This window comes from Schistocerca serialis, chromosome 6 (assembly GCF_023864345.2).
Source record: "Schistocerca serialis cubense isolate TAMUIC-IGC-003099 chromosome 6, iqSchSeri2.2, whole genome shotgun sequence".
NCBI lineage: Eukaryota > Metazoa > Arthropoda > Insecta > Orthoptera > Acrididae > Schistocerca > Schistocerca serialis.
The window spans coordinates 164,322,687-164,348,759 of NC_064643.1; the positions used below are offsets into that span (position 1 = coordinate 164,322,687).

The 26,073-nt window shown below is 42.2% G+C and overlaps 1 protein-coding gene across 3 annotated transcripts in view; it reads left to right on the plus strand.

Moving 5' to 3' along the window:
* Nucleotides 1-26,073, plus strand: part of LOC126484062 (metallophosphoesterase 1) — a 148,651-nt gene that overhangs the window by 49,763 nt on the left and 72,815 nt on the right. For all 3 annotated transcript variants that reach the window (XM_050107423.1, XM_050107421.1, XM_050107422.1), the window contains exons 2-4: nucleotides 9,696-9,838; nucleotides 23,905-23,975; nucleotides 25,338-25,479. In XM_050107423.1, coding sequence (XP_049963380.1) covers nucleotides 9,774-9,838; nucleotides 23,905-23,975; nucleotides 25,338-25,479 — 278 coding nt within the window. In that variant the 5' untranslated portion in view covers nucleotides 9,696-9,773. The remainder of the gene's footprint in view (nucleotides 1-9,695; nucleotides 9,839-23,904; nucleotides 23,976-25,337; nucleotides 25,480-26,073) is intronic.

Below are 26,073 nucleotides of genomic sequence, written 5' to 3' on the forward strand. Positions count from 1 at the left end.
AGTTTTCATGTTGTTTGTTTTCCAGTTGCGATGTATTTTTCTGGTTGTCATGTTGTTTGTTTTCCGATTTTGGTACTATTTTTGATGCCATCATCTTGACGTAAGCAACTATCATTTTAAGATAATACACAAATGTGAGCCTTGAAGTAAGAAGCCAAAATGTATTTTCAACATCAAATAAATATCAGTTACAAATATTAGTAAATTACCGTCCCCAGATTTATAGAATTTTTAATACAGGAAAATAACAGAATTCTTGATAAACACCAGTTACATGCTATTTTTTGCATTATCATTTGTGCGAAATTTTCCTACCCATATGCATATGATCATACTTTTGATAATAAGCGTAGGTGCGAGAGCCTAGCATCTGTTCCTGGCAGCCCATACCACTGCTACTAACAAGGCATACCCCCTCCCATTTCTCCTTCTGCACGAGAAGTCAGCTCGTAATTTCATAGACTGACAAAACCCTTTATATACACTGACTGGCATGAAAAATGCGGAACCTAATAAATGAAATGTAATCATTGTGTAATTATCTAGTTAATCAAAGTGAAGCACTTCAACCAATTTTTTTGAGCGGGTTATGCTGTTGGCTTTGTTTAGTGAGCAAACAATGAAATATTGAACGTTTATTGCACTAGCCTCGATTGATGTTTCCCACACAACCTGGAAAATGCATCACTGAATGTGAGCGAATAATTTTTTTGCCACTCTTGGAGCATTTATTGTTGTACCCTGAATTGTTCCCCTATTAATCAAACATTTTTGTAGGATCTTTCTGTGATTGTTGTTATCAGTTTTCTGGAGTAAACATGCTGTTAAGCCCTAAAGAAGCTGTGAAAACTGGCGCTTTAGTGGAAGATGGCCACAGCATGCATTACATTGCAGAAGTATTGAGGACTACACCTTCCACGATTTCCAGAACTGTATCGAAGTATGGAGAAACTGGAGTCTTTGTAGGGAGACCAGGAACAGGCCCAAGAAGAGCAACATCAGAGAGAAATGACCACTCCTTGCAACTTCAAGTTCTCTGCAACTGCCACACCATTGCTATTGAAGCATGAAATCAACTCCACCAGGTCCGAGGGGTGTTAATGAGAGAATTGTTTGAAGAAGACTGCAAAAAGGCAATCTTCAGTCTTGAAGACCTACTACAAGTCCGAAACTCACCAGAGAGCATTGCACAGTGCTCGACTTCGTTTGCAACGGAATGTCATGGGTGGGCAGTATAACAATTGGATCAATTGTTGTTCACTGGTGAGTTGCGATTTGGCCCCTGATCACCTGATGGAAGAGAAGGGGTCTGGAGATGGCCAGGGCAAAGGTATTCCCCTTGCACATTCTCATCCAGGATGGCCAAACAGGCAGCATGCTCTTCTGCAGTGTCCATCAGTGTCTTGTACACCAAACATTTCATATGTATGAGTGAGCTTGAGAGAACATAGTGGCAACAGTATTGGCCCACGCCTTCAGACACAACATTTGAGGAAAACATTACCTAAACGTTCTCTTGCATGTATGGCAAAGTGTGATAGTGACTCATGATGAGGGAGAACCTAAAAGGGTCAGTAGAAAGTTTCATGTAAAAATAACACCACATGTTGTTGTTGTTGTGGTCTTCAGTCCTGAGACTGGTTTGATGCAGCTCTCCATGCTACTCTATCCTGTGCAAGCTTCTTCATCTCCCAGTACGTACTGCAGCCTACATCCTTCTAAATCTGCTTAGTGTATTCATCTCTTGGTCTCCCTCTATGATTTTTACCCTCCACGCTGCCCTCCAATACTAAATTGGTGATCCCTTGATGCCTCAGAATGTGTCCTACCAACCGATCCCTCCTTCTAGTCAAGTTGTACCACAAACTCCTCTTCTCCTCGATCCTATTCAATACCTCCTCATTAGTTATGTGATCTACCCATCTAATCTTCAGCATACTTCTGTAGCACCACATTTCGAAAGCTTCTATTCTCTTCTTGTCCAAACTGTTTATCGTCCATGTTTCACTTCCATACATGGCTACACTCCATACGAATACTTTCAGAAATGATTTCCTGACACTTAAATCTATACTCGATGTTAACAAATTTCTCTTCTTCAGAAACGCTTTCCTTGCCATTGCCAGTCTACATTTTATATCCTCTCTACTTCGACCATCATCAGTTATTTTGCTCCTCAGATAGCAAACCTCCTTTACTACTTTAAGTGTCTCATTTCCTAATCTAATTCCCTCAGCATCACTCGACTTAATTTGTTACATTCCATTATCCTCGTTTTGCTTTTGTTGATGTTCATCTTATATCCTCCCTTCAAGACAATGACCATTCCGGTCAACTGCTCTTCCAAGTCCTTTGCTGTCTCTGACAGAATTACAATGTCATCGGCGAACCTTAAAGTTTTTATTTCTTCTCCATGGATTTTAATACCTACTCCGAATGTTTCTTTTGTTTCCTTTACTGCTTGCTCAGTATACAGATTGAATAACATTGGGGAGAGGCTACAACCCTGTCTCACTCCCTTCCCAACCACTGCTTCCCTTGCATATCCCTCGACTCTTATAACTGCCATCTGGTTTCTGTACAGATTGTAAATAGCCATTTGCTCCCTGTATTTTACCCCTGCCACCTTTAGAATTTGAAAGAGAGCATTCCAGTCAACATTGTCAAAAGCTTTCTCTAAGTCTACAAATGCTAGAAACGTAGGTTTGCCTTTTCTTAGTCTAGCTTCTAAGATAAGTCGTAGGGTCAGTATTGCCTCCCGTGTTCCCATATTGCTACGGAATCCAAACTGATCTTCCCCGAGGTCGGCTTCTACCAGTTTTTCCATTCGTCTGTAAAGAATTCGCGTTAGTATTTTGCAGCTGTGACTTATTAAACTGATAGTTCGGTAATTTTCACATGTCAACACCTGCTTTCTTTGGGATTGGAATTATTATATTCTTCTTGAAGTTTGAGGGTATTTCACCTGTCTCATACATTTTGCTCACCAGATGGTAGGGTTTTGTTAGAACTGGCTCTCCCAAGGCCGTCAGTAATTCTATTGGAATGTTGTCTACTCCTGGGGCCTCATTTCGACTCAGGTCTTTCAGTGCTCTGTCAAACTCTTCACGCAGTATCGTATCCCCCATTTCATCTTCATCAACATTCTCTTCCCTTTCTATAAAATTGCCCTCAAGTACATCGCCCTTGTATAGTCCCTCTATATATTGCTTCCACCTTTCTGCTTTCCCTTCTTTGCCTAGAACTGGGTTTCCATCTGAGCTCTTGATATTCATGCAAGTGGTTCCCTTTTCTCCAAAGGTCTCTTTAATTTTCCTGTAGGCAGTATCTATCTTACCCCTAGTGAGATAAGCCTCTACATCCTTACATTTGTCCTCTAGCCATCCCTGCTTAGCCATTTTGCACTTCTTGTCGATCTCATTTTTGAGACATTTGTATTCCTTTTTGCCCACTTCATTTACTGCATTTTTGTATTCTCTCCTTTCATCAATTAAATTCAATACTTCTTCTGTTACCCAAGGATTTCTACTAGCCCTTGTCTTTTTACCTATTTGATCCTCTGCTGCCTTCACTATTTCATCCCTCAAAGCTACCCATTCTTCTTCTACTGTATTTGCTTCCCCCATTCCTGTCAGTTGTTCCCTTATGCTCTCCCTGAAACCCTGTACAACCTCTGGTTTAGTCAGTTTATCGAGGTCCCATCTCCTTAAATTCCCACCTTTTTGCAGTTTCTTCAGTTTTAATCTACAGTTCATAACCAATAGATTGTGGCCAGAGTCCACATCTGCCCCTGGAAATGTCTTACAATTTAAAACCTGGTTCCTAAATCTCTGTCTTACCATTATACAATCTATCTGAAACCTGTCAGTATCTCCAGGCTTCTTCCATGTATACAACCTTCTTTCATGTTTCTTGACCCAAGTGTTAGCTATGATTAAGTTATGCTCTGTGCAAAATTCTACCATGCGGCTTCCTCTTTCATTTCTTCCCCCCAATCCATATTCACCCACTACGTTTCCTTCTCTCCCTTTTCCTACTATTGAATTCCAGTCACCCATGACTATTAAATTTTCGTCTCCCTTCACTACCTGAATAATTTCTTTTATCTCATCATACATTTCTTCAATTTCTTCGTCGTCTGCAGAGCTAGTTGGCATATAGACTTGTACTATTGTGGTAGACGTGGGCTTCATGTCTATCTTGGCCACAATAATGTGTTCACTATGTTGTTTGTAGTAGCTTACCCAAACTCCTATTTTCTTATTCATTATTAAACTACTGCTGCATTACCCCTATTTGATTTTGTATTTATAACCCTGTATTCACGTGACCAAAAGTCTTGTTCCTCCTGCCACCGAACTTCACTAGCTCCCACTATATCTAACTTTAACCTATCCATTTTCCTTTTTAAATTTTCTAATCTACCTGCCCGATTAAGGGATCTGACATTCCACGCTCCGATCTGTAGAACGCCAGTTTTCTTTCTCCTTATAATGACGTCCTCTTGAGTAGTCCTCGCCCAGAGATCCGAATGGGGGACTATTTTACCTCCAGAATATTTTACCCAAGAGGACGCCAGCATCATTTATCCATACAGTAAAGCTGCTTGCCCTCGGGAAAAATTACAGCCGTTCGCATTACCAGCACAGCAAGGTCGTTTTGGTTAGTGTTACAAGGCCAGATCAGTGAATCAGCCAGACTGTTGCCCCTGCAACTAATGAAGAAGCTGCTGCCCCTCTTCAGGAACCATACGTTTGTCTGGCCTCTCAACAGATACCCCTCCGTTGTGGTTGCACCTATGGTACGGCTATCTGTATCGCTAAGGTGCGCAAGCCTCCCCACCAATGGCAAGGTCTATGGTAATTAATTTATCCCTAAAATACAAATGTTTCCCCACCTGTCATTAAGGCCTTGAAAGTTCCCAGGTTCACACAAATTTGACACAGATAAATGACTATTAACAAAACATACTGAGGGAAACACATTAGCTGATTTGCATGATTTTTATTCCTAAGGAATAACTATTGTAACAAAATACAATGAATGTAGATTTTTGGAATTAAGAGAGGCCTTGACTCATCTTGGACTCTTTCAACAGGACCCCTGCACCATCTATTTTCATGAAGATAGTTGTTCCCAAGATGGAGTCATCGTAGGTGCATGGGAATGGGATGGGTTAGTGGTCAGGAATGGTGGTCAGAAATGGTATGGGCATTTGAATTTATGGTATTTGCCACATGAGCATCAGGAATCGTCCTTCTTGGGGGATGATGTGAATATCTAAGGCCCAAGGGCTTTTGTAAGGGTAAAGTGTGCCGGTGTCGAGCAGCTCTTCAAACTCGTTCTGTGTGATTTTGAGTTTGTAAGGGGGAGGGGCATATGTGGCAGAAAACAGGAGGGGGGGGGGGGGGGCTGGGGGTGGTGGCTACATAATGCACCATGTTGTGCTGAAAGGGAGGCACTGGATTGCCTGGTGAGAAGGGGAAATTGAATGGGAGCTGCAGTGGACGGACATACCAGAGGTACTGTTGACTAAACAACACTATGCTACATTGGCCAGTAGTCAGTAATAACTGTGGTTAGTAACATCAGTGACCATGAAGGTTCTCAGAAGTGAAGGCATTAGTTGAGCAAGTGGGTATGCTCCCAGTAAGGTGGGATAGCTGAACTGTTGGCAGCAGCAATTCAGGACAGGACAGGAGGGGCCAGGATTCAGAAGTAGTTTGTGGGGGATATAGGTAGGTTAGAATTGATGTTGAAGAGGTGGTGAAAAGGGAACTGGCATTATTCAGATCCAGGATGAATAGATGCTGTGAAGTGATACAGCAACTGGACACACCTGCTGCTAGTTACTGGGAGCAGAGGGGTTCACAATTTGTGGTGTTCTCTCTAAACCTCTGGTGGTACCAGCAAGCTTCAGTAAGTTTGCAGCAATTGTTGGAGGGGTGGCTAAAGCCTCGCCAGGGGGGGGGGGGGTTGTTTTTGCATGGGTGGTTTCCCACAGCTGGGAGAGGTCAGTGCATGGTGTAGGTGGGTGATGCTCTCAGTGAGTGCTGTCACCTTGGAGCTCAGATGTGTCAGAATCTGGTAGAGGTTGGGGTCTGCATGCTGGACAGATCACTAGCAATGGGGGCACAAGTGACATGATGTGCACTGAATCTTGGGGTTGGGAGGAGAGGGTAGGTGAATACCTCTCATGTTGGCAGCTGCCGGCGGGAGCCACAGGATGATAGCTCGTGGAACACATCACAGCTGCTGCCAGAAGGGTATTCAGAGTCATGAACAGTTTGCAAAGACACTTACTTTGCCTAATGGTAAATGATTGTGTGAGGCCAAGGAAAGCATACGAGCCAGCAATTTAATAGTAGGCCTTTGGGAAGGACATGCAGTTCTGCCAGTGCTCAGATGTAATCCAGCAACAAAGATGGGGGCTGTCTCTGCACTGGGTAATAAGTCACATGCCCATTACATCTTCAGTGATATGAAGCTGGGAATTATGTGCTCTTTTAGTTTAGTGTAACTGTGCCTCAGGGGGGGATGGGTGTGAAACGAGTCCCAGACCTGGGTGGTGGTTGTGGTTGGGTTGAAGTGGCTGATGACCACCCCAAACTTTGTTGCATTGCTCATGACGGAACATTCTGTGAAAACTGCCTCAATGGAAGCAGACCACAAGCATGGGTCCTGTGGGTTGAAGGGTGGCGAGTGGGCATCTGCACAACTGGGAGGAGGTTCTGTGGGGTCTGCTGGAGATAGTCCGACCATCCTATTGGTTAGCTGAGCTGAACTGTTCTGTAATGCAGATAGTTGTTTGCAGAGTTCTGAAGCATCTGAAGTGCTCGTGGATGCTAGGGCAGGAGGAATAATGGGAGGTTGTCAGTTGGAGAGCCCATTGAGTGTGACCGCAACAGTGATGGGGACATTTGGTAGTAACATTGTAACTTAAAACAGTGTGTCATGATATGTAGTATGTTGCTAACAAAGAAAGGAAAAAAAGGAGTGTTGGCTAGGCCGCACGATAAAATGGTGGATTGGTCCAAGGGGGCATGTGATGGCATGCACAGCCCATTCCGTGAGGTGGGGTTTGGGTGAGTGGCGGATGAGGAGTGGCAGTCCTAGCTGAGGGTGGGATGTAGATGGAGAGTGGTATGCACACTGAGGGTGGAGGGGAGGCTGTGAACAAAGGGTGGTGAGCAGGGGTGACAAGTGGAGAGTGTGAGCAGGATGTGTCCTGTTGACTTAATGAAAACTAAGTGTCCTCATGACCATTTGGAGCATGAAAAGTATAAACCAGCATGTTTTGGTAATGAGACCTGATGCTTGTTTTAGAGGGGACCGCCAGTGAAGAAAGTTTCGAGGCTCACACAAATTTGGCATGACTAAAGGACTGTTAACAGAACTTACTGAAGAAAACACATTAGCTGGTTGCATGATTTGTGTTCCTAAGGACTAACTATTACAACAGAACTCAATGAATTAAGATTTTTTGCATTAAGAGGGGCCCTCTCTCATGGCGTAGTCTTTGAACAAAGTAAAGCTACTCTCAGTCTACAGTACTTATTGCAACAACATTTGGCAACTCAAATGAACAAATAATGAGGGAGATGGGGGAGAGAGTGACTTTATTGCATGGTAGCTCTGGAACAAAGTTTAAAGGTGAAATATGAATGAGCAAAAAAAAGGGAGATCGGGAAAAATTTGGGCTCACCTGATGAGAGCCAGCAGCGTTGGACCAAAAAAAAATCGTTTCTGCGTGCACTTGGTGGTCAAGGGATACCAGAGTGCTGTCTGGGAAAGAAACAGTAGTGTAAGTCACCTGGTACTCACCAAGCTTCACCACACAAAACACTTCACTGCATATCATAATACAGTGGCTGACACTAGGGGGACGAACTGGGGTGCTGCCATCAGACTTTGCAGGATCATGACAGAAATACTTTGAGGAATCTCAGTTCAAGCACAGGCATGGAATATGCTGTAAAACATCTGTCATTTGGCAGACTGGAAGGAAGCACAAGCAGTGGAGCGCAAGCATGAAACCATTCCTTTATATGAACTCTGGTAATGTGTGGCAGCTGAGAGCACAAGCCACCTGGCGTTGTGACAGATGGGCTGCCGAGAGCATGGCTGGGGGGTCTTACCTCGATGAAGCAGGAGCAGAGACTGGTCAGTGATTGTTGGGGGTGCTTGGCTCCTGGGAAGCATGATGGTCAGAAATCTACATGTGATGCAAGTGACCAGCATGGGTGTTGCAGGAATGCAGTGACATGTTGGCTGACAGGAGCTTCTCTGATTGCTGGTTTCTGGCTGCAGTGCCACATCGTCTGCTGCAGTTGGTGGAGGTGAATGAAGGGAGTCATCACAATGCAGATTTAAAATGTGAAAAGTGTTTCACTTTTTGATACTAAGATTTAGAGTAATGATTTTGCAATAAAAAAGTGCAACCACCTAAAAAGTTAATCTGTGATACATCACAAAATAAAATAAATTTTTGCATGGATCTTACTACAGCATGTAAACATTTCTACCATTACACTGTCATTTAAATTCTCATAAACTGTTAAGGGACACAACTTAACTTTTGTTTATTTGATTAATTATGTATTTGCTTTTACCTAATTAGCATCAGCGTTTGAAGAACATTTGCACTCAGGACCATATTCAGGATCATTATCTGATTTGTAGTTACCTGTATTACCCTCAGATCCCTGTAAATCATCCATGAAAAGTATTGTCATGGCATGAACACTGCATTACTACTGGCAACCATGTTTCTGGCATTCACCACTGTTTACAGGCATACATCCTGACAAAGTTGCCATTTGCAAGAATCTGAAGTCAGAGAAAGAGCTGTGATTTCTCAGTCTGTTGTGAAACTGGCAACTAATATGAATGAAGCACATCACTTATCATGTTTTACTTGCAGTAACTGTGTTTCTTATCGACTACATCTTACCACTGTTTACTGTCAAGCTCTTCATATAAGTTCAAGACTCTTGCCACATTTTTCTCTCTGCATGTGAAGGCTGATCTCAGGAACTACTGTAGGGATATTGATACAGTGCCCACTAATAGATAGAATGATTCACTAGGAAGGCTTTTGGGCACAGGGGATAGGTATAAGGGCACCCAACTACAGCACCAGGCTGGCACAAGGTACCACTACTGGGAGGCCAGCAGTAGAGCATCCGGCCACAAAGTTTAAAAAGTTCATCAAATCCTGAAAAAGTGGACCCAGTACTACATGGGATAAATGCTTGGTAAAAGGAGAAAGTATTGATATAAGTAGATTTTATAAACTCTAGATTAATTCAGGTCTAAGGTTACAAATAAAATGGTGTATTTTAGGGATCAAATGATATTGTTTTATGTTGAAGAAATAATCATTGTTATAATATCCAAGTAGTCTGAATTAAACTTGATGCTTGTACTTGGACATTATAGTTTCAGGTAGCTATAACTGGATAGCTCATAAGTTGATTCTTTGCTTAGTTGATAATGACACAGTGTTAATCTGAGTATACTCTGTCTACTACCCCATATTTGTGACTTAGCTGAAGCGTATGGTTTCATAGCCATATAACTAGTCATTAAGCAGTTCAAACTAACAACATGGTTCCTGTTGATAACTTTTATATTATGATATTACTTTCATGTTTAATTTCGAATTTGGTAATAATTATTCATTATTTTTGTAGTGTTTGTGGCCGCAGTTAGACTCGAGACATGTTGATGAGACAGTACCTGCAAAACCAGATGCTGAGCCTGTGAGAGTCATGTTACTAGCTGACACACATCTGCTGGGTTCTCGGAATGGTCATTGGTTTGACAAGTTAAGAAGGTAGATGCATAATTTATTACTATAACAGTGTTTTTTTGTTTTTATTCTTTAATGATTCATATTATTGATATTATTCTTGGTCAGCTGGCTCCTTGTATTCTGTGCCATCAGGAAAAAGGACACTCAATTTGGACCATTTTTAGCTTCCACTTTATCTGTACACAGCTTTCATTTCTAATTAGAGATCCTGTTATTCATGAAAGAGTTGTTTTTCTGAATGCCTGGGATGAATATGGCTTTTGAATAAAAGACTTGTAAACTGTCTGCGGCTTGAGATACTGCACCCAGTCAAGACCAAATCCAATAAGGCACACTCTGACATTTGCGAGCAATGTGAAAGGAAGTCATCCTCGAATGCTTCAGTTTGATATTTCAGCCAGGCCACTTTCCCAATTCATGGACAGAGGCAATTTGGATGCCTCTCCTTAAATCAGCAAAGGATTTAATTTGTTTCAGTAGTTACCAAATTGTCACCTTAGCTAGCTGTGTTTGAAAGATCCTTGAGTGAATTTTTAACAGTCATCTGCCCTGGGTGTTAAAGGACAGGTGACCCTTTAGCCACTCTCAGTGGGGATTCATAAAATTTCAATCCATTGCCAATAGCCTGCCCCCTGGATTTCCAGCAGGTTTTCCTATATACACATCACTGTATTGCTATATTTTTTGACATCGGTAAGACATATGACACTACTTGGAGACGCAGTAAGATGTATGACACTATTTGGAAAAACAGTATTCTAGGGCACCTCCACTGATGAGGCCTCCTTCCCATCTTCATATGAGCCTTCCTATCTAAGCACTTTTTTACGTCCTGAGTTGGTGACATGCTGTTGGATTGTTTTGAGCAGGAGAATGGTGTTTTTCATGGCTGTGTTTTCAGTGTTAGCCTCGTTGCAATAGGCTTAAACAGCATCTTGTTTATGATAGGGAATCTCTGCAGATAAATTTTATGTGTGTGTGTGTGTGTGTGTGTGTGTGTGTGTGTGTGTGTGTGTGTGTGTTTCAATTCAGTCATTCTTGTCATATTTTTAATTTACCTGACCAGCATGTGAGGGACACCATGAAATTTTATAGACTCAGTCAGGTTTATAGGCCCCATTTTTTACTCCAAACACCTGAGAGACTGAAAGTCAGGACTTGGAAGGCACTGAATATCACAGGTCTTACGGAATGGACAGGGAGTGTATGCTCCAGTTTTGTAGGGCTTTCATGTGAACACTGCTAGACTCTTGAGTGCACAGTGTTTGAATCAGTAAGGCCTTCTTATCTGAAGATTATTGATGCTATGTTCCATGAGGGGATAAGAATGACAATGGGTGCTTACAGTATGAGCCCCATACCTAGTCTCTGTGCTGAAGCTGGGAAACTGCCATTCACCACCCAGCAGCAGCTCCTCGTGGTGCATCAGGCTTGAAAGCTTGTCACTGCTCTAAATTCATAAGCAGTTGTTTTTGTCCATGCACAGCATGGCCATTATGGATCCACATTTGGCATGTCTGAAGTCACTTGGTGTGGAGCAAGTACAACCCCAAATCAAAGACTTTAACCACCTGCCAACCTAGTTACTGCAGAGGCCCAGAGTAATTTTAGATTTAGTACAGTACAGGAGAGGCTGCACTCCTGCATATGTTTTTAATACATTATTTATGACATTTTGACAGAGCACCACAACTCCATAGCTGTTGTTTATGGATGGCTCTGAACAGGGGGACTCGGTTGGTTGCTCAGTTGTTTCTCCTGATCATGTCCTCAAGATCTGAATGTGAATGTGTCAAGACTTTACTGTCTTTGATGTGGAATTATACATAATCTCGCAGGCACTGGGGCAGATGAGAAGTGTTTGGAGTGCTAAATTCCTAGACTGCTCCAAATCCCTGAGTGCCCTTCACTCTGTATAATGCTTGTACCCAGCAGATAAAGTAGACCATAATATACAGGATGCCCTTCTCCACCTACACAGGCTGGGGAAGGAGGTATCTTTGTGTTGGGTAACAGGGCACTGGGTATTATGGAGAACAAAAGGGCAGATGTAGCAGCCAAGGAGGTATATTGTGATCCAAAGACACTTCAGTGTACCATCCCCCTACATGCTGTCAGCTAACTGTTGAGGTACAGAGTCATGCATGCCTGCAGAGAGGCTGGAAGTGATGGACAATAAGCTGCATCTAGTAAAGTCTGCAATGTGGCTGTGGTGTACCTCCTTCCAGCCATGCAGAGAGGATAAGGTCCTCCTTACTCCCAGCCATGCAGACAGGATAAGGTCCTCCTTACTCGTCTTCACATAGGCCACAGCCGTATGACACATGGCTTCTTGCTCCAATGAGAGGACTTCCCAATGTGTGGTGCTTGTGGCATACAGAACACAGGGTAGCAAATTTTAGCAGACTGTATTTTATTTTTGGACCAAAGGGTTTACCTCATTTTCCAAACGATTTGCCCTCTGTTTTAATTAGGAGTTAAATAAAATGGATACAACTTTTAAGATTTTGTGAATTGTCCGACTTTTACTTGTTCCATGAAATTTTAATGCGATGTTTGTAATGGGCTATCAGGATAGCTGGATTATTCTTGTATTTGTAAGTGATCAGCCCCCCATATATTCCTGTGAAAATGTTTTGGTTTTCTTCTTGTCTTACTTTGGTTTACTTAACAGTTTTAGAACATCTGGACAATTTAACTCTGTCTTGTGTGATGTGAGCTAGTTTGATTGTGCAGGCGATCATGGGTGAGATAGAGGGAGAATGAGTACAATTTTAACTCGGATTGCATTTTATCTTTTACCTCACAGTTTAACTTTAACCACATTTATTTCCCCGGTCCTCCCCCCCCCCCCCCCCTCCCCCCCCCCTGTCTCTCTCTTTCTCTCTCTCTCTCTCTCTCTCGTGAATTATTGTAACTAGCGGATATAGGTATCTTGAGAAAAAGCAATCAACTGAGAGAAAACTAATTTATTTTGGTATCAATCACAAAGCAAGTAGTAATTTACACTATATTCATTTTATTACTATGTTAAAGTAATTCTGTTTGTTTCCACAACACAGCATGAAATATACATTTTATGACACTCAGTAATGCTTTATCATTTGGGCATTAGGGTACCCCATGAATACTAGGTATGAAATATCAACCACAGCTAACAAAATATTTATCATTGACATCTGTAAATGTACATGAAACTTAGCATAATAATGTGTTGTTGTATTCTGTATGGCAACTTGACAATGATTTGAGGCTTGCAATGTGTAGCAACATGTTAAACCCTATAGTGAGAGTCATGTGCCATAAATTAAAGCTTGTTTGTTGTCAAGTATTATGAAAAGGAAAGTAGGAAAGTTGCTACTCACCATACAGCGGAGATGCTGAGTCGCAGATAGGCACAACAAAAAGACTCTTACGCTTAAAGCTCTCAGCCGTTAGGACCTTCGTCAACAGTAGATCACACACACACACACACACACACACACACACACACACACTCACACACACACACACACATGCAGCTGCAGTCTCAGGCAACTGAAGCCACACTGCGAGCAACAGCACCAGTGCATGATGGGAGTAGGTTTGATATGGACGGAGGTACTGACGTAGCCATCTTTGAGGCAGAGGTCAACATCTACACTCATGCTCATAAATTAAGGATAATGCTGATACATGGTGAAAGAATGCTCTGGTGGGCAGTTTGCGGGTTTAAATCATCTCGGGGTATGACCATGCGGTGCATTGGACCTGCGGTCGTCGCAAGGTGGCAGAGGTGTGTTGGTGCATGTCAGTGTGCAGTGCTGAGAGTAAATGTGCAGATGTTTTCAGATGTTTTAATGGTGACTGTGTGTTGAAAATGGCTCAAGGAACACATATTGATGACGTTTGAGGGGTAGAATACTAGGGTGACTGGAGGCTGGTGAAACACAGCAGGTTGTAGCACGGGCCCTCCGTGTGCCGCAAAGTGTGATCTCAAGATTATGGCAATGATTCCTGCAGACTAGGAAAGATGTCCAAGCGCTACAGTACGGGGTGTCCACTGTGTACAACACCACCAGAAGACCGATATTTCACCATCAGTGCCCACAGATGGCCACAGAGTATTGCAGGTAGCCTTGCTTGGGACCTTACCGCAGCCACTGGAACAGTTGTCTCCAGACACACAGTCTACAGACGACTGAACAGACATGGTTTGTTTGCCCGGAGACATGCAAGATGCAGTCCGCTGACCCCTGGTCACAGGAGTGTGTGTAAAGCCCGGTGTCAAGAACACAGTACATGGTCATTGGAACAGTGGTCCCAGGTTATGTTCACAGACGAGTCCAGGTGTAGTCTGAACAGTGATTCTCGCCAGGTTTTCACCTGGCATGAACCAGGAACCAGATACCAACCCCTTAATGCCCTTGAAAGGGACCTGTATGGGGGTCGTGGTTTGATGGTGTGGGGTGGGATTATGATTGGTGCATGTACACCCCTGCATGTCTTTGACAGAGGAACTGTAACAGGTCAGGTGTATCGGGACATCATTTTGCACCAGTATGTCCACCTTTTGAGGGGTGCAGTGGGTCCCACCTTTCTCCTGATGGTTGATAACGCACAGCCCCACAGAGCTGCCATCGTGGAGGAGTACCCTGAAACAGAAGATATCAGGTGAATGGAGTGGCCTGCCTATTCTCCAGGCCTAAATCCCATCGAATACGTCTGGGATGCTCTCGGTCAACATATCACGGTACATCTTCACACCCGTTGAACACTCAAGGAGCTCCAACAGGTGCTGGTGCAAGAATGGGAGGCTATACCCCAGCAGCTGCTCGACCACCTGATCCAGAGTATGCCAACCTGTTGTGCGGTTTGTGTATGTGTGCATAGTGATCATATCCCATATTGATGTCGGGCTACAGGAAACAGTGGCGTTTTGTAGCACATGTGTTTCAGGACAGTTTTCTCAACTTATCACCAATACCGTGGATTGTGTCGTGTGTTCCTTATGTGCCTATGCTATTTGCGCCAGTTTTGTGTAGTGCCACGTTGTGTAGCACCAAATTCTGCAATTATCCTTAATTTATGAGCATGAGTGTAGGAAGGTGGCTGGATGGGTTGAGTAGGACCAAGTGAAGCAAATGGGGGAGAAGTTGTTGAGGTCCTGGAGGAATGTGGATAGGGTGTCCTTGCCTTCGATCCAGATAGCAAAGATATCATCAGTGAATATGAACCAGGTGAGGGATTTAGGAAGGATTCCCCTAGATGGCCCATGAATAGAATGGCATAGGATGGTGCCATGTGGATGCCCATAGCCGTTCCCCGGAGAAGTAATTGTGGGTGAGGATATAGTTGGTCATGGCAACTAGGAGGGAGATTGTTAGTTTTGAATCCATCGGGCCTTGGCAAAGGTAGTGTTCAATAGCTGTAAGAACATTAGTACACAGGGAGGTGGCATCAATAGTGATGTGCAGGGCACCATGTGGTAAAAGGGACAGGAACTATGAAGAGTCAGTGGATGAAATGATTGGTATCTTTTATATAGAAGGGTAGGTTCTGGGTAATAGGTTTAAGTTGTTAGTCTAAGAGAGCAGAGATTCTCTCAGTGGGGGCACAGTAACCAGCCACAATTGGGCATCCTGGGTGGTGAGGTTCATGGACTTCAGGAAGTGTGTAGAAGGAAGGAGTGCGGGGAGTGGTGGGGGTGAGTAGAGAGATGGACTCCAGGGAGAGGTTCTGGGATGGGCCTAAGGTTTTGAGTAGTAACTCAAAATCCTGCTGGATATCTGTAATGGGGTCACTGTGGCAAGGTTTGCAGGTGGAGGTATCTGACATCTGGTAGAGTCCTTTCACCAGGTAATCCTTGCGGATCAAAACAACTGTGGTGGAGCCTTTGTCTGCAGGTAGGATTATAAGGTAAGGACCAGTTTTTAGATGGTGGACTGTAGTACTTTCTGCAGATGTAAGATTAGTTTGCATGTTGAGGGATTTGGGGAATGATGGTGAGGTAAGGTTCAAGCTTAAGAAATTCTGGAAAGTTAACAGGGGGTGATTTGACGGCAGCGGGGGTGGATCACAGTTGGATGGAGGAGTGAATTGAGTTAGGCAAGGTTCAGTATTGGTCTTTGGTTGAGTCTGATTGGTAGGGTTGGTGGCAAAAAAGTGGGGCAAAGGATGAGGCCTTTCGAAAGGACTGATATTTCTGTGGGGCCAAGGCATCTGTAGAGTAGGTTCATAACTGTGTTACGGGTCTGTTTAGGTTCTGGTTACTGTGTGGTGGAAGGTGGGGTAAGTGTTGTAGGTCTGCAATACAGGGTTTGTCAGCTATGAGAGGACGTGGAGAGGTTTGGAGGTTGTAGTCAAGGTGGTGGACAGTTGTATTCTGAGGCAGGAGTAGGAAGTGAGCAGGATGAAGAGCTTTTTGAGGTGGTATTGTGCATGTTGCTCAAGTTCTTGCACGGCAAGAGTTTCAATTTGTGTTGTGTGTTCCAGAAATTTGTGCTTGCTTAGCAGGAGAATTTTGCGGATGGAGAATAGGTACTGCAAGGAGGTTTGGGATTGTTTGATATGGTTTTGCAGGAATATGTTGGCGAGGGCCAAGGATTGGCAGAATCTAAGCAGATGGAGGTCATTGTGGAAGGAGGGGTGGCAGCCAGAGATGGGTAACTTGATGGTGAGGCCATTTGGGAGAATTCCATGAGCAAAGCAACAATACAGGAACAATATGTGGGACTGGGATCTGTCTAGGGATAAGAAAGCTTTTCTGTATTGATGCGGATGGAAGGAGCAAGGATCTATGGTGGTGGAAAAATGCAGAAAATCATGTAAATAATGTAGAACCATTTCTGAAAATTTTCACAAAATTACAACCAAATACGTGTGAAAATTCACGAACAGGATGAAATGGATGCAAAAGGGGGGAGAAAAAGATAAAAACTGTGGTAGTTGACAATAGTGGAAGGCGAAAACTCACTAAAATTGGCAAGAAGTCACAAGGATCAAAATAAAGAATAACCAATAAAAAAATGTTTCTTACTGTGGCTAGCAGGTCTGAGGGTGGATAAGTGCAAAGAAGGGGGACACCAGATGTAACTGGATGGTGGAATTAGTGGGTGTGAACTGGGGCAGAATGGAGAAAGAGTGGAGGGTAGAGAGGGGTTCGTAGGATGAGATACAAGATTGTGTGGCATCAGAAAGGTGCGATAATTAACATGAGAAAATGGGGGAAATGATGCAGACATAGTGATCAATTTGAGGGTATAGGATTAATTATATTGGCGGGAGTAATGTGGGACATAAGATGCTACACCAACAATCAGCGTGGTCTCATAGCCGTCTTTTGTGAATGGCCGAGATGGTTGATGCAGTGTGGCTCATAAGTAGTGTGTGCAGTGCGGTTTTTAAGGTGACAAGACAAACACAGGAAAGAAGAGAAAGGAGGACTGACATTAAGTATAGTGACACAAAAGAAAATAGTAACAAAGGAAAACAGCAATGGGCTAGGATTGAAGAAAACCAATCAGGCAAAAATCAAACAAATGAAAATCCAGGATGGAATGCAACAGTATTATGAAAAGGAAAGTTGCTACTCACCATATACCGGGGATGCTGAGCCGCAGATAGGCACAACGAAAAGACTCATATAATTAAAGCTTTTGGCTGTTAAGGCCTTTGTCAACAATGGAACACACACACACACACACACACACACACACACACACACACACACACACACACACACACACTCACTCACTTCACACACACAGCTGCAGTCTCAGGCAAGTGAAACCACACTTTGAGCAGCATGATGGGAGTGGTGACTGGGTGGGGACAAGGAGGAGGCTGGAGTGTGGAGAGGGAGGGATAGTACGGTGAGGGTGGCAGACAGTGAAGTGCTGGAGGTTAGACAGAGGGCAGGAGAGAGGTGGGTTGAGGGGGGGGGGGGGGGGGGGGGGGGGGAGGAAATAGCAGAAAAGGAGAAAAATAAAAACACTGGGTGTAATGGTTGAATGCTGGCTGTCTAGTGCTGGAATGGGAGCAGGGAAGAGGCTGGATGGGTGAGCACAGTGACTAACAAATGTTGATGCCAGGATTGTTACGGGAACGTAAGATGTATTGCAGGGAAAGTTCCCACCAGTGCAATTCAGAAAAGCTGGTGTTGGTGGGAAGCATCCATATGCCACAGGCTGTGTAGCAGTCATTGAAATGAAGAATCTTAGCAACAGGATGGTCCACTTGTTTTTTGGCCACAGTTTGTCGGTGGCTATTCAACTATTTCACCCACAGTTACCTTGAAGGCATTACCTATGATCAAATCCCGGGAATGGATATGGGCACTCGCATGCCACCTTCCTATGCCAACCTATTCATGGGCCATCTAGAGGAATCCTTCCTAAATCCCTCATCTGGTTCAGATTCATTGATGACATCTTTTCTGTCTGGATCAAAGGTGAGGACACCCTATTCATATCCCTCCAGGACCTCAACAGCTTCTTCCCGATTTGCTTCACCTGGTCCTACTCAACCCATGAACCCACCTTCCTAGATGTTGACCCCTGCCTCAAAGATGGCTACATTAGTACCTCCATCCATATCAAACCTACTAACCACCAGCCATATCTCCACTTCGATAGCTGCCACCCATTCCATACCAAGAAGTCCCTTCCATACAGCCTAGCCACCTGTGGTGATCGCATCTGCAGTGATGAGCAGTCCCTCTCAAAATATGCTGAGCGTCTCACTTAAGCCTTCAATGACCATAATTATCCTCCCAACGTTGTACAAAAACAAATCTCCCAATCCTTATCCCTCCAATCTCCCACCACCTCCCAAAGTCCCACCATTCCAGCCGCAGAGAAGCGTTTGACTCATAACTCAGTACCACCCAGGAGTGGAACAACTGAATTACATTCTCTCCCAGGGTTACGATTACCTCTCCTCAAGGCCTGAAATGAGAAATGTCGTGCCCACTATCCCTCCCACAGTGATATCCTGCCGTCCACCAAACCTACACAATATACTTGTCCATCCTTACACAACCCCTACTTCCAACCTCTTACCTCATGGCTCATACCCCTAGATGCAAGACCATCATTTACTCCTGTCCAGTCACTAACATGCCTATCCCATCAAAGGCAGGGCTACCTGTGAAACCAGTCATGTAATCTACAAGCTAAGCTGCAACCACAGTGTTGCATTTTATGTAGGCATGACAACCAACAAGCTGTCTGTCCGCGTGAATGGCCACCAACAAACTGTGGCTAAGAAGCACGTGGACCACTCTGTCGTTGAACACGCTGCCAAACATGATATCCTTCATTTTAGTGACTGCTTCACAGCCTGTGCCATATGGATGCTTCCCACCAACACCAGCTTTCCTGAATTGATCAGGTGGGAACTTTCCCTGTAACACACCCTACGTTCCCATAACCCTCCTGTCATCAACCTTCGTTAGTCACAGTTCTCACCCATCCAGCCTCTTCCCTCTTCTTCCCTGTTCCCATTCCAGCACTACACAGCTGTCATTCCACCATCATACCCAGTCTTTTTATTTATTTCCTTTTCTGCCCCCCCCCCCCCCCTCCCCAAACTCTCCCCTGCCCTCCGTCCAACCTGCAGCAATTCATTGTCTGCCAGCCCCATCGTACTATCCCTCCACCTCCCTGCCCCACCCAGTCGCCACTCCCATCATGCTCTGGTGCTGCTGCTCGCCACGTGTTTTCAGTTGCCTGAGAGAACAGCTATGTGCGCGCATTGTGTGTGTGTGTGTGTGTGTGTGTGTGTGTGTGTGTGTGTAGGCCTATCTGTGACTCAGCATCTCTGCTATATGACGAGTAGCAACTTTCCTTTTCATAATATTGTTACAGTGCATCCTGGATTTTCCATTGTTTGATTTTAGTTTGTTTTTCGAGTGGTACTGACATTGTAAAAACAATTTCCTTTTTTTTTTAAACAGATAAAAATGTCAACAATGTAGGAAAAGACATATTACTACTTACCATAAAGAAGACATGTCAAGTTCCAGACAGGCACAATTAAAAGACACTCACTTAACTTTCGGCCACAGCCTTTGTCAGTAAAAACACGCACACTCATACGTGCGTGCGCGTGCGCCCACACACACACACACACACACACACACACACACACACACACATGGCAAACAGACCTCACGCACACACGACCGCCAACTCCAGCATCTTGGGCCAGGATGCTATAGTTAGTTAATTCTTTAGATAATTTTTGTGATTCCTTCTTGTGTCATTCCCTCCTTCCTTGTCCCCATGAATCTTCACACTGGTTTGACAAGTCCTGACACAGTTTACTGTCCTTTTCCAAGTTTTTCATCTCTGAGTATCACTTACACCCAGCCATTCAGCGGTCTCATCATTTGGTGTATGTATTCCAATCTCTGTGTTCACCTATGATTTGTACCTTCTGTTACCATGGAAGTTATTTTCTGATCTCTTAACACGTTTTTGAACATTTTTGTAGTTAATTTTCTCCATGTATTTCTTTCCTCACCAGTTCTGTGGGGAAATCTTCTCATCTTGTGTTGTCAGTCACCTTAATTTCAGCATTCTTCTGTAACACGACGCCTCAAATGCTTGGATTCTCTTCATTTGTTTTTCCCCATAGTCCATGATTCACTTGCATACAGCTACGCCAGGCATTCATTTTCACAAATTTATTTCTGAAATAAGGCCTATGTTAGACACTGGTGATCTTATTTTGGTAATAATCACTCTATTTGCCTGTGCTAGTCTGTTTATGATATCCTTCTTCATACTTTTATGCGTTATTTTCCTTCCGAAGCACAATTTTGTTTCATTTTGTCTGTTACATGGTCACTAGTTTTGACATTAAGTTTCTATTCCTTCTTAATGCTGTTATATTTCTTTTGTATACTGACAGTCAATATTCTGTGTTTGCCAGACTCTTCATTCAATTCAATAGATTTTGTGGTTTTTCCTTATGCTCACAGTGGGTAGCAATGAGGTAAGATAATTCTATGACTGATATTATTTCACCGGGCATCTTAATTCCACTTATAAGCTTTTCTGTCATATCTTTCACTGTTTCTTCAACAGACAGGCTAAACAGAAGATTGAGAGAGAGAGAGAGGAGAGAGAGAGAGAGAGGAGAGAGAGAGAGAGAGAGAGAGAGAGAGAGAGCCTTACACTATTTTTAATTTGAGCACTTCTCCCTTGCTGTTCCATTCCTATTGATTCCTATTGTTTTCTTTTGGTCCTTGTGGATACTGACTATTGCTGGTCTTTCCATGTAATATTCTTCAGAGTATGTCAAATATTTTGCACAACTTTACATCATGAAATACCTTTTCTAAGTTTACAAATGTCTGATTTTTCTAAGTATTGCTTCCCTTATAAATTGTAAGGTCAGAACTGCCCCTCTGATGCATCTATCTTTCCAGAAGCTAAAATGATTGTCATCTAACACATCTTTAATTTTGTTTTCCATAATTCTGTTTATTATTCTGGTTAGTTACTTGAATGAGTGCATGAGCTGTCAACAAATTAACTATAAGATAGTTCCTGCATTATGTGTTCTAACTTGATTAATCATTTGATTTCCAGCTCCATTAATGATTTTTAAATGCTTTTGTAATGTTATCTACCCTTCTTGCTTTGTTTTATTGAAAGTTTTTCAAAATTCCCAGAGTCTCTCAATTCTGTTTACTTTCTCCTTCAAATTTAATGTTATGCAGTCTTAATAATGACACCTTTGTCTATAAATTCTCTGAAAGTTATTTTGACTTTCCTATATGATAACCTCCTTCCTTCCTGATAACCATTTCCTTTCAAAATTCTTCACATTTTTTCAACACCCATTTCACTTTAACTGCTGTACATGTTTTATTGATTTAATTCCTAAGTGACATATTGCTCTGTGTGGTTTTTTTTTTTAACTGGTTTTTGTTGATCAATTGAAGTATTTTTCTGTTATCATGATAGTTACCATTCTTACAGCTATATTTGCCTGTCCAGGGAAGCGTCCTGGGACCTCTGCTGTTCCTGATCTATGAAAATGACCTGGGTGACAATCTGAGCAGTTCTCTTAGGTTGTTCGCAGATGATGCTGTAATTTACCGTCTAGTAAGGTCATCCGAAGACCAGTATCAGTTGCAAAGTGATTTAGAAAAGATTGCTCTATGGTGTGGCAGGTGGCAGTTGACACTAAATAACGAAAAGTGTGAGGTGATCCACATGAGTTCCAAAAGAAATCCATTGGAATTCGATTACTCGATAAATAGTACAATTCTCAAGGCTGTCAATTCAACTAAGTACCTGGGTGTTAAAATTACGAACAACTTCAGTTGGAAAGACCACATAGATAATATTGTGGGGGAGGCGAGCCAAAGGTTGCGTTTCATTGACAGGACACTTAGAAGATGCAACAAGTCCATTAAAGAGACAGCTTACTCTACACTCGTTTGTCCTCTGTTAGAATATTGCTGCGTGGTGTGGGATCCTTACCAGGTGGGATTGACGGAGGACATCGAAAGGGTGCAAAAAAGGGCAGCTCGTTTTGTATTATCACGTAGTAGGGGAGAGAGTGTGGCAGATATGATACGCGAATTGGGATGGAAGTCATTACAGCAAAGACATTTTTCGTCGCGGCGAGATCTATTTACGAAATTTCACTCACCAACTTTCTCTTCCGAATGCGAAAATATTTTGTTGAGCCCAACCTACATAGGTAGGAATGATCATCAAAATAAAATAAGAGAAATCAGAGGTCGAACAGAAAGGTTTAGGTGTTCGTTTTTCCCGCGCGCTGTTCGGGAGTGGAATGGTAGAGAGATAGTATGATTGTGGTTCGACGAACCCTCTGCCAAGCACTTAAATGTGAATTGCAGAGTAGTCATGTAGATGTAGATGTAGATGTAGATGTACCATTTTTAAAGATTAACAGAGACACTTAATATTGCATTATCTACAGTCTAAAAGAATCTCGAGTAACTGTCATCATTCCTTGGTATGTTTCTCGTAATCTTCAATATTGCCATCATTACTAAATTGTGATCCGAGTGTATATCTGCTCCTGGGTACGCTGCACATTCTAACATAACAACAAAAATAATCAATTTTTGGCAATTAATGTAATTGGCTACATAAAAAATTACTCACCAAGTGACGGCAGAACACACATATTAAAAAAAATTATAATTAGACAAATTTTCGGGACCAGTGGCTCCTCCTTCAGGAACAAGGGTTGAAGGGGAGGGAAGAGGCGTGAAGAAAAATGACTGGAGAGGTCTAGTAAAAAGGGGTAGATTTCAGAAAAGTGACCCAGAACTGCAGGTCAGGAAGACTTATCTTTCCCTTCACCCCTCTTCCTTCCCCTTCAACCTTTCTGCCTGAAGAAGGAGCCATTGGCTCCCGAAACTTTCGTAATTGTATCCTTCCTTTATATGTGTGGTGTGGTGCCACTTGGTGAGTATATTCTAAGGTGTATGAAAAGAAAATTCTCTTGATAAAACTATAAAGTTATGAGACAGAATAGCTAGCCAGTACTTTGCTGGAGGAGAAATGTCAGAACTGCCAATATACACACATAAAAGTACATACATTATCCTAGCTTTCATAATTGATAGTTGCTTTCACAGGGAGGAGAGGGTATGTTGCGAAAGATTAAAAAGGAAGAGCAGACCACTAAGACCCCATTTCACTACAGGTAGGTTCCTCTCCTAGGATCTGAGTGACCTTCCCTCTCTTGAGGAAGGAACTAACTGTTCTGAAATACAGGATATTGTTGTTACTACTACTTTTATATGTGTCTGTCATCAGTATTTCATATTTTGCACCTTGAAGGTAAATAGTGGCCAGCTGTTCTGTCTCATTATTAAACAGATGACTTACATCATCAATGACAACATCTGTTTTTGATGCAAAGATGATGTAAGTTTGCTGTGCTTAAGTTTTCAGCTTATTTCTCACAGAGTGTAAAAGCTTAATGAACAAAGAATCAATGTAATATGCATTTGTTTAATAAACAAATAGCATTAATTGTTTTTGTGATAGATCATATTTATGAATATCACTACGATGTTACAGATATGTAAGTAAAAATTATTGTTTCAGGGAATGGCAGATGTATCGTACATTCCAAACAGCAATGAACATTCACAAACCTGATGTTGTATTTTTTCTTGGTGAGTTTCTGTTCACTGACTAATTTGTTTTCAATTTTGTTGTTTTGACACTGTTAACATTAGAACTAAAATTCAGTTTGATGGAATCGGTAATACCCTGTGACTCAAAATGAATATGAGGTTTTAAGGCTTTGTAGCATTTACTGCATTCAATTTAAAGTTATAAATAATACATCAAATGAAAGAGCAACTCAAACAGCATTTCTTAAAAGTGTTCAAAGTGAGCACCATTTGTCACATCGCACGCATTGAACCGATTAGTGAGTTCTTCCCAAACGTAGATCAGTGTGTTTGGAGTAATCATCACAACTGCTCCAGTTCTGTTTCTTAAGTTGGGTAGATCAGCTGGTAGTTAAGGCATATACACATGACCCTTTACAAATCCTCAAAGGCAAAAATAGGATTGACTTGACTGGGTGAATGTGGAGGCCATGCGAAACAAGCTCTCATCCAGCTCCTTGCGGTCAATTAAATTGTACCCAGTGTCATTTAACCAGTCACATTCCGAATTATACTAGTGAGATAGTGAACCATCTTGTTGCTCAGATGCCCACGTTATGTGTGATCACATTTTACCTTATGTGGAATGTCGATTCATTACTGAAGATGACACAATCCAGAAAATTTTCTTCATTATGCAGCAACATTTCATTTGCAAAGTTGGCATGTAAACCATGGTCTGTAGGCTTTAGAGATTGTAAGAACTGCAACTGATAAGGCCGTTGTTGTAAGCGTCTCCTTAAGTCTCCACACAGTTGTCACTGGAAGTGCTAGTTCATGACTAGCTTTCTGAATTGATTTCTTGGGGCTGTACATAAAAGACACACCCACCAATCAAGCATATTCTTCAGTGACTGTACTGCAGCCCATACTCATCCCTTTGCAAAGAAAGCCTGTGTCTTCAAACTGATGATGTCATCTACAGATGTTGTCATCAGTTGGATGATTACAGTGGAATGAATATGGAACATACATTGCATTGTAACAACAGATTCAAACTGTAAAACACAAAATGATTTACGTTCAGTAAACGCCATCTTTGCTACTAACAGACATGTATACAAACAAAGCTATTTGAGGTGCTCTTTTCTTTGATTATTATTTTTAATTGTAAGTTGAATGTAATAAATGCAACAAAATCTTAAAATCCTGATACTCATTATGAAATACCTGGTATAATTTGTCACTGCTTTATCATAGTTATGTGAGAAGAACTAAATTTACTCCTTGTAACTTCTGTGTCACAAATATGCTGTTCTCCTCATTTTTGAATTGCAGGGCAATGTGAATTATCATTTGTTGTTACGCCGATGAAGCATCCATTCATCAGTTTATAAAACAGTTTACATGTCTTGTTCTCAGGTGATTTATTTGATGAAGGTCTCTGGTGCAGCGAGAAGGAATTTGATTATTATGTTAAGAGATTTCACGATTTGTTTTATGTACCTAAAGGGACACAAGTGTTTGTGGCTGTAGGAAATCATGATATTGGATTTCATTATGGGTAAGTGCCTTCATTTATGGCTTCTTATTCTTGTAAAACAAGTTTAACATTGAGTGAATGCCCATTTGTAGAAATCCACGTAGTAGTTGTTTGAGAAAGACTATTGGCAGTTTAGTTCTGTTTTTGCCTCTGTAATATTAGTAATGTCTTTTTTATGTTAAATTCACTTAGATAAATTGTTAACCACTTTTTCTTTTTAATCATCAACCTTTTGCCATCTAATGTACAAATTTTTAATGCCTGATCAATGAAAATCAATTTGTTTTTGAACAAAATATCTGGAAATGGCTTTGTAGACATCATCCACATTTTCATATTTTTTTGCCACTTATAAAACGTTGCAGTAATTGGAATAAATGGAAATCCAGTGGCACAATATTGTGTGAGACTGGTGGATAAGATGATGTGTCTGACCCCAACTCATTATTTTTTTCCAGGTTTCATCTTGTACAGTGTGGTCTTTTCTGTCAACAGTTAAAGACTGATCCAGTTGTTCTCAGTAAATGTTTGCTTTCACCTTTTTTCCAGGTTTCAACCCATTAAAATGAGCATCTCCCATGAATACTCCCCAAAACACACGAAGCACCTTTTCAG